This window comes from Drosophila nasuta, chromosome 2R (genome assembly GCF_023558535.2).
Source record: "Drosophila nasuta strain 15112-1781.00 chromosome 2R, ASM2355853v1, whole genome shotgun sequence".
In the NCBI taxonomy this organism is placed as follows: Eukaryota; Metazoa; Arthropoda; class Insecta; order Diptera; family Drosophilidae; genus Drosophila; species Drosophila nasuta.
In genome coordinates this window covers 2,441,195-2,453,954 of record NC_083456.1, presented here as the reverse complement: position 1 = coordinate 2,453,954, position 12,760 = coordinate 2,441,195, and the positions used below count along the sequence as shown (strand labels likewise).

At 39.2% G+C, this 12,760-nt stretch overlaps 5 protein-coding genes across 6 annotated transcripts in view; 3 read left to right on the top strand and 2 right to left on the bottom strand.

The window, feature by feature from the left end:
• The first annotated feature begins 2,372 nt into the window (after window positions 1-2,372).
• LOC132785604 (uncharacterized) lies at window positions 2,373-3,759 on the top strand. Its single transcript, XM_060791759.1, has 2 exons — window positions 2,373-3,010; window positions 3,069-3,759. Exons 1-2 carry the CDS (start codon window positions 2,951-2,953, stop codon window positions 3,639-3,641), a joined length of 633 nt encoding a protein of 210 aa, XP_060647742.1. The 5' UTR covers window positions 2,373-2,950; the 3' UTR covers window positions 3,642-3,759.
• Window positions 3,760-4,703: 944 nt separating this feature from the next.
• LOC132785602 (uncharacterized) lies at window positions 4,704-5,975 on the bottom strand. The gene is made up of 2 exons (XM_060791757.1): window positions 5,644-5,975; window positions 4,704-5,584 (listed from the first exon to the last, which is right to left on the bottom strand). Exons 1-2 carry the CDS (start codon window positions 5,855-5,857, stop codon window positions 4,980-4,982), a joined length of 819 nt encoding a protein of 272 aa, XP_060647740.1. The 5' UTR covers window positions 5,858-5,975; the 3' UTR covers window positions 4,704-4,979.
• Window positions 5,976-6,162: 187 nt separating this feature from the next.
• On the bottom strand, window positions 6,163-11,140 carry LOC132785594 (T-complex protein 1 subunit eta). The gene is made up of 5 exons (XM_060791748.1): window positions 10,998-11,140; window positions 10,388-10,648; window positions 9,504-10,323; window positions 9,124-9,447; window positions 6,163-6,642 (listed from the first exon to the last, which is right to left on the bottom strand). The coding sequence occupies exons 1-5, from the start codon at window positions 10,998-11,000 to the stop codon at window positions 6,410-6,412; spliced, it is 1,641 nt and encodes a 546-aa protein (XP_060647731.1). The 5' UTR covers window positions 11,001-11,140; the 3' UTR covers window positions 6,163-6,409.
• Window positions 6,757-9,599, top strand: LOC132785592 (uncharacterized). The gene is made up of 2 exons (XM_060791744.1): window positions 6,757-7,306; window positions 7,369-9,599. The coding sequence occupies exons 1-2, from the start codon at window positions 6,967-6,969 to the stop codon at window positions 8,991-8,993; spliced, it is 1,965 nt and encodes a 654-aa protein (XP_060647727.1). The 5' UTR covers window positions 6,757-6,966; the 3' UTR covers window positions 8,994-9,599.
• A 588-nt stretch (window positions 11,141-11,728) lies between the features above and the next one.
• The window catches only part of LOC132785914 (centrosome-associated protein CEP250-like), a 29,197-nt gene continuing 28,165 nt past the window's right edge, over window positions 11,729-12,760 (top strand). The window contains exon 1 of one of the 2 annotated variants that reach the window (XM_060792232.1): window positions 11,729-11,864. The gene's annotated coding sequence lies outside the window, so the exon portion shown is untranslated. Of the gene's footprint in view, window positions 11,865-12,519; window positions 12,612-12,760 lie in introns of those variants that run through there. The other variant, XM_060792231.1, reaches the window with a different exon arrangement.

Genomic DNA, 12,760 nt, shown 5'->3' with positions numbered 1-12,760 from the left:
GTAAATACATACATATATATGTATTACATTATATTTGTTAAAATTTCTCTTATACAAATGTATATATACAATTATTTAATACATATGTATGTATGTGTAGAGATATACATTTATGGCTTGCCCAGGGTAAATTACAACATACACATACGTACTTACATACATGTCTGATAATACATAATTATTATATACATACATACATTTGTATACGTACATACATTATTGAAAACGTGTTCTGTTTTATATCCCAAGACGCTTGAAACTAACGTATAAGTACATATGTATCTAAAGCTTACATATTTAAAGACACGTACATACATATGTACATATGTTAAAAAGTCGACTTGAAAGCTACCTTGTATTAACATATTTATTTAGTAAATGCATGGAAAATGAGAAATGAAATGAGAATATTGCCTATAAAAGATACCCATGTACTCTTTGTTAGGCATTAATTAATTTTACCCATTCATTGGTAATAATTTCCTCACACATACATATGTACATATGTACATATCAACATGTGTATACATACAGGTAGACGCAAGCGTATCTACAGACATATGTATGTATGTATAAAGTATGGACATTCATATGTATGTAAGCCTTTTAAAAGCAAACAATTTTAATTTTTTTATTATTTTCTTCTATTCTGCTGTTATGGTGTTGGTACTGTGGTTGCGATAATTGCAATCAACAAGCAACTGTGCAGTATGTACATATTTAGGTACGGGAGCTGAGGCGTCACATACAAGAAACTACAAACGTACATACATGTACATAATACATAAATACATATATAGAGAGCTTTGTAGTATGTGCAAAACTCGATGTTGACGTTGTCCGCTCGCAAATGTTTGCGAATCGCGCGCTCTTTTCCTTCCCGTTCCCGTTGCCTGACTAAGACCCACAGGCAATGCCAAGATAACGAACGTCACTTCACGTTGTTAAAAACAAAACAAAATCAAAAAAGCACCGAGAAAAATTGCAACTAAAAACAACATGGCGAACGCAAAGCGAAAAGCACACACAAATGTATGTATGTATGTGTGCGTGCTGTGGTCCGTAGACGTTTCTACACAATTTTGTATTTCAAGATACATTTACAAATGTTTTTATATACATATATACAGTACAGGCCTACACATGAACTTGCATGCGTTCAAAAATATATACATGTGTACCTACGTATAAACGAGCATGCGTATGTATGTATTCTTGTTGGGTATGTACATATGTATGTATATATTTCACCACGCGATACACACAAATAACCCCACAAACGTCACAGCTAGCGTTCATTTTTACAAGCTTTGTGCGTTGGTCTCCGACGCTCAGTATCTGATTGTAGTATATACATACATACATTCATACATATATAGATACATACATATGTATGTAGAAACAACAAACGAACAAATACTTATGTATGTATGTACACGTGTATGTATGTATGCCATTCCATGCGTACGTTTTGTATATATGTACACACATATTTACGACAGCTGAAAAATTTAAAAATAATTTTCAAAATAAAATTACATACATACATATATACATTCGTACACAAATATTATGTGTGCTTTTATTTTTTGTTTGTGCGTAACTTATGTTATTGTATGCCAACGACTTTTTCAAGCTATGGAATAATTTATTTTTGCTGCGCAATTTCTACTATTGTTGTTTTCTTGCTTTGCGTGTGTGTGTTTTATTTTTATTTTTCACTTTTGACTTTGCATTTTAAGTTGCTGCTGCCAGCTCTGCTGCTTTTAGTTTAATGCAAATAAAAATACATATACATATGTACATACATACATGCATTCATTGATACATATGTATGTATGTACACATGTATGTACATATGTATGTATTTCGGCTGACCGAGTTCATATGGTTACATATGTATGTATGTAGTACATACATTTACATACTCGTGAATGCAATCAAAACACGTTACTCTATGCAAAAATATACTAAACAAGTAAAAAATCTACAGTCGAGTGTACTAGACTTTGACAATACCCGCTAGCCATTTTCAATAAAATCTTTTTTCTAAAAATTTTGCGAACATATAACACAAAAATACTAAAATATACAGAGGCCTATACTTATACCCTAGAATATCCAGGATATGTATGTAACAAACAGAAGGAGCCATCTCCAACCCTATAAAGTGTATATTATATGTACATATATTCTTGATCAGCGTCAACAGCAGAGACGATATAGCCATGTCCGTCTGTCTGTCTGTCCGCCAGTCTGTATGAACACATAGATCTCAAAGACTATAAAAGATAGACATATAATTTTCATCAGCGCTAGAGTAATAATTATAGTACTCAGGTTAATTTTTTTTTTTTTTGGTAGTCGGAGAAAAATTGTAGATGTTATTAAAGAAAAACTTTTGTATGGCAAATTAAGCCTACTGCAATAGGATTTGAGCTGCTTTGGCTGACAATCTGGAATATTTTGACCTCTATTGTATATTTAGAATGTACAACACTTTTTTGCTCTTATTCAAAATGGGTAGCTGGGTCGAGCACACTCAACTGTAGCTTCCGTACATTTGAAAGTTTTCAAATCTTGCAATTTAAACTTGCATGCTAGAAATAAGAATCTTAAAGTTTTCGACAGTTGCCAATACTCGAAATTTGTCAGATTTGCATCCGTAGCATTAAAAATTGCATCGTATTGATTGCGACCCACGTGAGTTGCACTTTAGATGATATGCCTGAGATCACATCATATTGACCTTTTGCGGCAGCAGCCTGCTGCCTGGCATTCATTCATTTAGTAGTAAAATTCTTATCAGCAGAGATGAACTCTCTTTTGCTCTGGTCTGCTGGGGTGTAGAGAGCGATAAGCAATTGAGTCTAGTTCTGCTATGTATATGGTGTGATCTGTTTCGCATTAAACTTGGGTTCAGTTGAACTGTTTCGAGCTACGTTGCAAGATGCCCATCTCATGCTATACTTGGCTCGTCCTAAGCGCCTTCGCTTTTCAAGTGTCTCAGGCAAGTCGAAACGTCAAGATTAAAAAGACATTTTTAACTGAATTGATTTCTGTTGCAGTCTAACGTTATTTTTCACTTTACGCTTGACTTTAATGTGAAACATCCAGCGAATTCGACAGATTCGATTAATAAGACCATAACCATGGAGAACAATGCAGTGCATATGCAGGATAATGAGCCCTATTCAAATACAACAGCCCCAAATAGACAGTCATGGGAAGAGGCGGGTCAGTACGATCAGGCTGCAGTGCAGCTATTGCGATCCACGAAGCAGTCAGTGCAAAAACTCAACGTGGAACTCGCACCGCTTGTTGGACGTAGTGACGAGTTGGCAGCAAGCCTCAAGCAAACGATACGATATGTCAATGAAGTAGACACCACTTTAGAGATGGACGGAATCAACTTTGCTCAGCATATGGAACAGTTGCGAAAGTATTTGACGCTCGTCGATAACTTGCGATCCTCGGCCAGACCTGGTGGAGTGCGGACTCTTGAATTTGTATTGCTCAAGCTCGCCATGGAGAAGTACAAGGTATTGGCAAAATACCAAGAGGTGACCGCTTATTTGCAGCAAGCGAACTCAGCTTGGGCGAGATATAAGAATACACAGGTTGTGTTATCGTATATATAAGCCTGTGACTCAAAAACCTTCTGAGATTTCTGTTTAATTGTATTTAATTTGTATTATGTATAGGAGCAAGGAGCACCTCGGCTATTAAGTCAAACAATAAGCAAGTGTTCTTTTAAAAGACTTCCTGTTCATTGTTACTGTTCACTGTGTTATTTCGCATTGCTACAGGTACCGAAGACGGGACGAGCTATACGACTAGCATCTGACCTAAATCTATCATGTTCATGTGTGTGTTGTTGAAAATACGTTATATACGCTGGGAATTCGTTATGAGAAGATCCAGGTAGTCGCAAGCAAAAAAAGGAAACCAAGCATGAAGTGCCTTGCTACGAGCAGCTGCCGTTTTTAATGGCAGAGGGTCTTCCTCCCTTACATACCAGCTCTTAGTCTCGGTCTTCAAATTCCTGAAACTCGAAACCACCACAAAAACGATCAAGAAGTATGCTCTCTTGCATATATGTACATACATATGTACATATGTATTCAAACAACCCGCATCAATACACTCGATTCTACAGCATATTTTATGTACTCAATACTTAAGTCGCTATAGCATGTACTGAACATGCACATACATACTGCGATCAATCAATTACGCTCCCAATAAGAATAACGAGTATTTAAGTATACATACATACATATGTAAAATGATCCCACACTGGTTTGCAATTTCGGAAGTATAAGTCGTATCCCTAGCATGTATGTATATGCTTATACATCCCATTATATGCTTTTACAAAACCAGTCATACATGACCTGAGAGATATTAATAAGTCTACTACAAGAAGTCTAACTAAATATATCAAATATATTTATTTCATTTCATTTGTGAAATGATTTTTCAGTTCGATAATTCAAATGACGATTTAAGCGCTTTAAATCGATTAACAAATAAAACGAGAGAACTTGATAGGACATTAATTGAAAATATACCACATGAAGAGTAGCCAGGGGTATGCTATGGAGTTTCTGTAATCGGCGTTAAAATGTATATTTTAGAAATGTTACTTATGGTCACTTCCAGGCCAAGAAAACAGCTGTTTTTTTACGAAACAAATATAATCATAATTATATTGGTGTTTGCCATAAAAAATTGTTTTAATAAATTGTACTGTTATTTTTGTAAGCCATCTAATGTTTTACAAATTAACTAATAATTTATTTGTTGTTTTGTCCATCAAATTGCTCAAATCAATGGAATACAGCCAAACATTAACTGCGCTTTTATGTAGGTAAATTTTTGTATAATTCAGTCACATCTTAGTTAATTATAATAGCATTTTGAGCTACGCATATACTTTAAAGGTGTTCCCATCAATCCACAACCAAATCCAATTGTCAATTTGGTAATATCTTGAAGTTGCGAAGTATCTTTAACACTTCAATTTTAAATTCTAGTTTCTGATCACTTGTCATACGCTGCATATCGGGCTTTATGCTATCGAAGAACGCCTGATCGGGATCAGGATCGATGCAGTTGGTTGAGGTATTAACAGCTGTACTGTTTGCACCGAAGATTGCGCTGATCGACTCATTCTTGAAGTTCTGCTGAGTAGGAGGCAATAAAGTTGAGGTATTTGTTGTGCAGTTCAATGTTTCCATAGTTGTGTTCAAGCCGTCCTCTAATAAGGCATTTTGCTGGATCGATGCATCTATAGAAACTCCCATGTCTACCACGTCCGAACTTCTCTCTTGATTCTCCGACTCACGACGTCGCTTTTGCGGCGTTTTTATCATGCGTAAATGCGTGCGCTTGACAGCCGTCTTTCGATCCACCTTGAATGCTCCTATTTCGTCATGTTCTGCTTTGACATCCAAGAGAAAGCTCAACTCCTTTTCATATATATAGGATCCCCGGGAAATCTCCTCCCCGCTCTGCCGTACTCTGTTTACTCGCAAATAACTGTCTCGTGTATTTTTCCACCGTTTCAGCAGTGTTTTCGCTATCAATAAAATTCCTTTTGTAAGCAACATTCGGAATGTTTCCTGCATAACATCTTACCAATTTCCTGCTTTTCGCCAACACTAGCGTCTTCGAAATTCTTACACATCTGCAGACCAATCTGCTGCCAGGCCTGATCTCGCAGTTCGCGATTGTGGAAATTCTCGTGCTCTCGATCCCAAATAATATCCTGCTTCTTAACTGCGTCAATAAAATCGTACATGGAATACCTTAAATTAATGCCAGCTGTCTTTAACACTTTGTGGTTGCCCATTGCTAAATAATTTCCGCTTATTTATGCGGTATTCGACAGTTGTTTGTTTGTGTATGGAAAAAACGCGCGCGGAAACAACGTGTTGGCCACAAAAACAGCTAAGAACTAACGCGAGCCGCGTTGAAAAACGCTAGCGAAGCGCAAAGTAGTCGCTGCCAGCGTTGCCAGATCGATGGATACGATTGGTGCGTAAAATACCCTCAGCAATAGTAAGTTTAATAAATTGTTTACATATAATATAATGGGCATAATTGCATACCTATCGTCTACAAAAAAAACGCTAAGCGCTTAACTAAAACAACTGCTTGTATGTTATGAAAGTTTTTCATTTCTTTTTATTAGACATAGGCATAGGTCATTGGTTATTGAATAGATTGTTCAAAGGGTGCAACAAAGACTGCGTTTTATGACCAGTAATACATACGAACGTGTGTTAAATTAAGAAAGTAGAGAAATGCAAGTGAATGATTATGAAACGCTTGAGTGTGTTTTTTGTTGATGTGTGTTATTGTTGTTGATGTGTTGTTTTGCAACGATTAAGAGTAGTTTATTTTACATGGGCCTACCCATGCCGCGACCCATTCCCATGCCACCCATTCCACCAGCCATAGGTGCTTCTCCAGCTTTAGGGCTCTTTATTGTCTCGTCCACCGAGAGAATCATGCAAGCGGCCTCTGCGGCGGCGGTCAGTGCATTGATCTTGATAATCGATGGCTCCCAAACGCATTGTTCAAAGTTATCGGAAATGTCCTCCTTGTTAATGTCAACGCCATACCATTGGCCACCTTTAAAGAGAAATAATGAAATTTTAAGTTTATAAAGTATCGAGTACTTTTTGTTTGCATGTGACCGTTGCACAAGTATCTAAACAGAGCTGCAAATTCAAACATGATGGCAACTCCACAAAAAATGCCCGCGCATAAGATAAAGCAAAAAATATGTGAGCACTGTCAATGTGAGTGAAAGAGCACACTCTATGAACCACAGCTGTCGAACGAAAGAGCTGCCAAGACAAACACGCGCTAGCCGAAGAGAACCGTTCGTTCAGTTGGCCAGCTCAGTTTCCTCAAGTTTAGTTGCTGAAATTAACAGAAATTGTCAAAAATAAAATGTCGACATCGGGACGTAAACGCAAGCAGCAACTGAAACCTCGTCAGGATGTGCACAGGTCGCCAATGAAGCGTCAAAGTCTCGATGTGAAAACAGAGCCGCTACTTGCAAACAGTTATCCATTGGCAGACTACGATTGTGTGGACGTTAAGCCCGACCTGACCGAATTACAGCTGCAACTGTCCGTTGCGCCGCCAACGGCAGCAAGTGCAACCACAACAACGTCAGCAGCTGATACCGCCGAAGACATCAAAACAGACCAGGATCTGCAGCAAAGCGATTCCGATGATGATGGCTACTCAGAGATTCATTTCGGAACGCGCGACGTATATTGCCAAGGTAAAGCGTTATATAAATTAAATCTAGTATCATTCCTGTCTCTCACCATTTTTCTCTATCAGATGAATTGGATGACTATGATGCGGAGTGGTCGGTGCAACAGACAACGCCACGCCTTATCTTCAAATTCACTACTCCAAATCAACAAACGGGCCTCAAAAATGTTCGCAAATCCGCCTGCCCGATGCACTATTTCAACCAACTGCTGGGCAATCGCGTCGAGTTCTTCGCTCAGCTCGCCAGCAATTGCAATGCGAGAAACGCGACACTAGCTGCCAACGGCGAAGAGCTCGAAACATTTGTGGGCCTCTGTCTGCTGATATGTGATGTGAAGCTGCCGCAGCTTAGTGACTATTGGAGCAACAATATGTTTCATGGCTTTGTTGGCTACGCCCTGAAGATGAAGCTGCAACGTTTCATCGAACTGCTGCAATCACTGAACTTCGATCAGTTGGCCGGAAATACAAATACCACACATGTTGGAGGAGATGCCGGCAAGCTAGTAAATTTTTTCAACGCCCGCATGTCTGAGCTGTATGTCTGTGGCCAGCCATTGGTTCTTAACGAGCCCATCATCCACTGGAAGGGCAGATTCAACTACCAGAACGAACTGCCCGACAGATATCGCAGCAATGCGCTGATGCTGCATTTGCTCAGCGAACAGAGTGGCCTTATTGTGCGCATTATGCCCGAGTTTGTAGAGCAGCAGTTGGCACGAAACTCTCGCCAATTGGTGGTACAGCGCAGCCAGCTGGCGCTGCAGCTGCTGCAGGATCATCTAAAGCTGGGACACAGTGTTTACGTGTGCAAGTACTATGGCAGCTATGGCTTGGCACACGAGCTATCTAAGCTGGGCACCTACTGCAGCGGACTACTGGACAGGAATCGGTACGGCAACAGTAAAGCATTGGTGCATCAACAGCTGGCATCGAACAGCATCTCCACCAGATATGCGACCGTCACGCCATTGATGATGGCTAAGTGGCGGCGTCGCGAGAAATGCGTCTATTTCTACAGCTCCGACTGTTTGGCTATCTATGCCAAAGAGATGTCCATGCAAAAGATTAACGCTCGTCCCAAACTGATTCAGCAGCTAGACTTTCATCTGCGTCCCACGCAATCAACGCGTCAGCAGCTAATCAACTATCAGCCCGCTTGCTCTGGTCTGCAGCGACAGCAACAGCTGATAGTCTATTTGCTTAACATGGTGATGTTTAATGCCCACCTTCTATACATGGCCAATGCACAACCGTCGCGCGGGTTTTCCAGTGCCCAGGATGCCACTAAACTAAAAACTTATGCAGAGTTTCGAGTGGCGATTATCAAGTCATTATTGAAAGAGGACACCGTAGGAGCTGTTCCACAAACAACCGAAAATCAACCGGTTACTCCAACAAATATAACAACAATCACCGCCAAATCGAAGCCAGTGAAGACACCACCTTCAGTTCGAGCAGTACCCGAGTTCAAGTTAATGGAAGTTAAACATGAATTGGTGCCCATTAATAGTAGCCATCCAATGACAACGACGACAACGCAGCGTGTGCGCAAGAATTGTCAACATTGCAACAAGGGCGGCATGCTGCAATTCACGAAGTTCATGTGCAACCTCTGCCCCAACAATCCAGGACTCTGTCAGGATCCATGCTTTCAACTGTGGCACGAACAGCTTAAAGATCAACCTTAAACATTTTCAAAATTATTGGCAAATACAAACGAAACTAAACTGCGTCGACTTCTGTTGTTCGCTTCAGCGTAAGGATCCACAGATGCTTATTATTATACTTATTCTATTTAGCAAGACATTCTGAACTCACCTTGGGCATGCTTTTGGCGAAGTTTGTTGAGAATGTTGGTGGCATCGAAGCCGGCATTGTCGCAAAGTTGACGCGGAATAATCTCTAGTCCTTTTGCAATTGATGCAATCAGCAGCTGCTCCTTGCCAGCAATGGTGCGCGAGTAATCGCGAAGCACTTTCGACAACTCCATCTCAATGGCGCCCCCACCGGCGACAACAGAATCATGTTTAATGGTTCGGCGCACAATCATGATGGCATCGTGCAGTGAACGCTCTGTCTCCTCTAGAAACTGATCAGCTCCGCCGCGCAGGATCAATGTGCTGGTCTTGGCATTTGGACAGCCTGTAATTATAGAATAGTTAGTACTTCTATCCACTCACTTAGTAGTAGCACTTTACCTTGGAATAGATTGAAACGTTCGCCACCAACTTGACGTTCCTCGAAGCGTTCGCACAGACCGAGAACATTGGCTTTGATGTCGTTGGCCGTGGTCATGACGGCGCCGCCGCATGCTTTCATGGTACGCTTGAGATCCTCCTCGAGGACGCGTCCGGCGCAGAACATGTTTCGATCGGCGAAATACTGTGTGGCCACATCACCAATGGGCAGCTTGGACAACACCACATTAGCGCCTGATTCGTGAATTTTAGCCAATTTGTTGTAAAGAATCTGCCACTCGGCATCCACTACCTTTTGATATTCCTTTACATTATCAACACGAATCTCTGCATTGTCACGTTCTGCCTTCAGCTCTAGCTCGATGTTGAGCAATGCAATTTTGCAGTTCTCATAGGATTTGGGGGCCATCTCAAAGCCGGCGTATGAGAAAGTTTTCTTGAAAGCAACACCCGAAACCAATTGGGATTCTTCAAGTGAACCACCAGACACCTTTTTGATGCCAATCATGTTGAGTGGCAGCAACTCATCTAACGAAAGCACAGCGTCTACAACGATTTTGGAGAAGAAATCCTTTTGTTGATGGATCAACTTCGACGACATTGCTGTCGCAGCACATTTCTCCAACAGAGCTCGCTGCTCATCCTTTGACTGTTTCTCAATTCGCACAGCCATCTCATTGATCTTGTCCATACAGAGCTGCAATGCTTTGCGAATGGCCTTGATCACAATGCGAGGATGAACACCCTCCTCGACAAAAGGTTTGACCTGCTTGAGAAACTCGCCGGCCAGCAGCACAACAGACGTGGTGCCATCTCCCACCTGTGATGCATAGTTAATATTAAAGTGTTATTGCTTTGATAAAGTCACGTGCCAACAAACTCACCTCGGCGTCTTGTGATTTAGCGATGTCAACCAGTGTTTTCGCGGCAGGATGAATGATTTCCAACAGTTTCATGATGGTGGCGCCATCATTTGATATTGTCGCTTTACCCTGGGCATCCACAATCAGCTTATCCATGCCGCGGGGACCCAAAGTGGTACGAACAGCGTCCACAATCGATTGGCAGGCATTGATATTCGATACCAACTGCGGCTTGCCTTGCGACGTGTCGGTGCCTTCCTTCAGGAGCACTATTTGTGGCTGCTGCAAAGTGAATAACAAAAGTTTGGAAATTAGTCAGTTGGTAAACTTGTATATACAAATTTGACAGCATATGTCATTCGGCTGATTGCGAGAAGCTTCTTTGAAGGTTATGTTTCTAGTTTTGAATGCAGATGAAGGCCAGCTGCATTTAAATCCATTTTATGCTAAGTTAACGAATGTGATACTTCATTTGACTTTGCAGCAATATTATAATACTTTATTAAATAATTTAATCACGCGGTGCACATGGAGTTCATGTACCTATAAACTTATTTAAATTTTTAAACTACTATTTTGCAGTTTTTGGAATATATATGCATTTGTCACATTTATTTACTCCCTTACTAACCATATTTAAGTGATGATATTTGCGGCTTTACGTTAATATTGCTAAAAAACAATCAATTTTATAGCAGACAGGCGGCAATATGATTTTCTTTCACGTTTTCCGCAATGAGTAAGCGGCACAGTCACAGTGTGACCGTAACATTAGATTACAAAAATATATAACATGCCAAACATTGGCCTGGTTACACTTTTTTTTTAAATGTCCATCACTCCAGTTATATATAGTTAAAATCTTATTTATCGTGGTTTTATTAATGAATTTTTTTCAAAAATTAAAAACAAGAAAGTATATATGATATCATTTATAGTACCGACATTCATCGAAATTCGTGCAGGGCTGAAGAATTATGTAGAAGCCCAACTATTTGATTATCGTAAATATCGATAAAATGGCTTATATGACGTACATATTGCCAAGCCTGAGCTTTTATAAAAAAATAGCCGTTAAAACGTAATTATGAGTAACGTTAAAGTTGTTCTTTTTTTTTAAGATTAATAGCTTTGCAAAATAGTTGTGGAATATTTCTGCTTAATTTTTACTCAAACTTCAAAAATAGATGTATTTTTATCTATTTATATAAATTTGGCGATCATCCACTCGTTGCACTCACATATTCCATTTTAGAATTTCGGTTGCACATTTTTAGTTTGTTCCGATCGCTCAACTTGAGTGAGTTGTTCGCATGAGCACCAGAGCTATTTAAAAGCGAGTTCAATTATCAAGAATGTTTAAATAGGCTCAGCTAAATCTTATTCGATAAGATGAATTGGAATTTTAGTTGGTTCACGTTTGTTATATCGAAGACATTAAAGTGATTACGAAACTGCCAACTGCAGTATATTTGATTAACGAAAATAATTAAACAGAGTAAGTAACATTAATTCTATGTGATTTCATTTTGTAATATGTATATATAGAACTAAAATTGCTTCATATTCAATGAAATATTTCTGTCCTAATTGTGTCCATCATTCATCGTGTCGTTAGGTCGTTGTCATCAATTTGTATATCGTTTGTAATGCTCCAGCTGTTTGGCATTCTTTTTTTTTGTGTCTTTCTGAATACCATTAAAGCGCACATGGTTTGTTTTTGTTATGAATGCAGTCAAAACAAATTTTCAAGATTCTATCAATTGCCGCTTCCGGCTGTGCCTATGCCTGGGTCTGCTCTCGAAAGAGCTTTTACACCCCTCAAGGGGCAATTGACCCCAACCCACACAGGCATTCCGAATGCACCAATAAAATACTAAAGCTTTCTTAAATAAATGGAGCAAAATATGAAAAGCACACCAAAGCTTGCGTCGTCGTGTTAGTCAATCGGTGTCCGACCAAAACGAAAGATCTCCCCGCTTAATAGCGCTAAGCTAAACGAAACTAGCTACTAGAAAAAGTTTTTTTTTTTTAAATTAATATTAATTGACAAAAGTATAAACAAGTATTTGTTATATATACTATAACAAATACATATTTATTGAAGAACTTTAGCAGTAGCTGAAATATTGTTCAATATATTGAAAGCTACTTGTTACTTGTTATATCGACTTGAAACGAATTGAAAAGAGGCGAAATCTCTAATAACAAATTAAAGAGACATTTTAGAGGAATACAAATCAACGTATGTACATATATAGAGCAAAGATTTAAGTGTTGGTCTTCATACACTAATATTAACATAAAATACGTAAATTGACGTCATTGCAAAATACACTGCAAGAAAAATAATTTAAAACGAATAGTTAAAGTAAATAAACTGTTTGAAATTAC

Excerpts from the sequence above, each read along its gene's own strand:
- LOC132785604 (XM_060791759.1), top strand. The coding sequence starts at position 2,951 with ATGCCCATCTCATGCTATACTTGGCTCGTCCTAAGCGCCTTCGCTTTT. Across the intron at positions 3,011-3,068 it reads TCGCTTTTCAAGTGTCTCAG|TCTAACGTTATTTTTCACTT; the intron begins GCAAGTCGAAAC and ends TTTCTGTTGCAG.
- LOC132785602 (XM_060791757.1), bottom strand. The coding sequence starts at position 5,857 with ATGGGCAACCACAAAGTGTTAAAGACAGCTGGCATTAATTTAAGGTAT. Across the intron at positions 5,585-5,643 it reads TGGCGAAAAGCAGGAAATTG|CGAAAACACTGCTGAAACGG; the intron begins GTAAGATGTTAT and ends TTTTATTGATAG.
- LOC132785592 (XM_060791744.1), top strand. The coding sequence starts at position 6,967 with ATGTCGACATCGGGACGTAAACGCAAGCAGCAACTGAAACCTCGTCAG. Across the intron at positions 7,307-7,368 it reads GCGCGACGTATATTGCCAAG|ATGAATTGGATGACTATGAT; the intron begins GTAAAGCGTTAT and ends TTTCTCTATCAG.
- LOC132785594 (XM_060791748.1), bottom strand. Across the intron at positions 10,324-10,387 it reads CTAAATCACAAGACGCCGAG|GTGGGAGATGGCACCACGTC; the intron begins GTGAGTTTGTTG and ends TATGCATCACAG. Across the intron at positions 6,643-9,123 it reads TCGCCAAAAGCATGCCCAAG|GTGGCCAATGGTATGGCGTT; the intron begins GTGAGTTCAGAA and ends TTCTCTTTAAAG.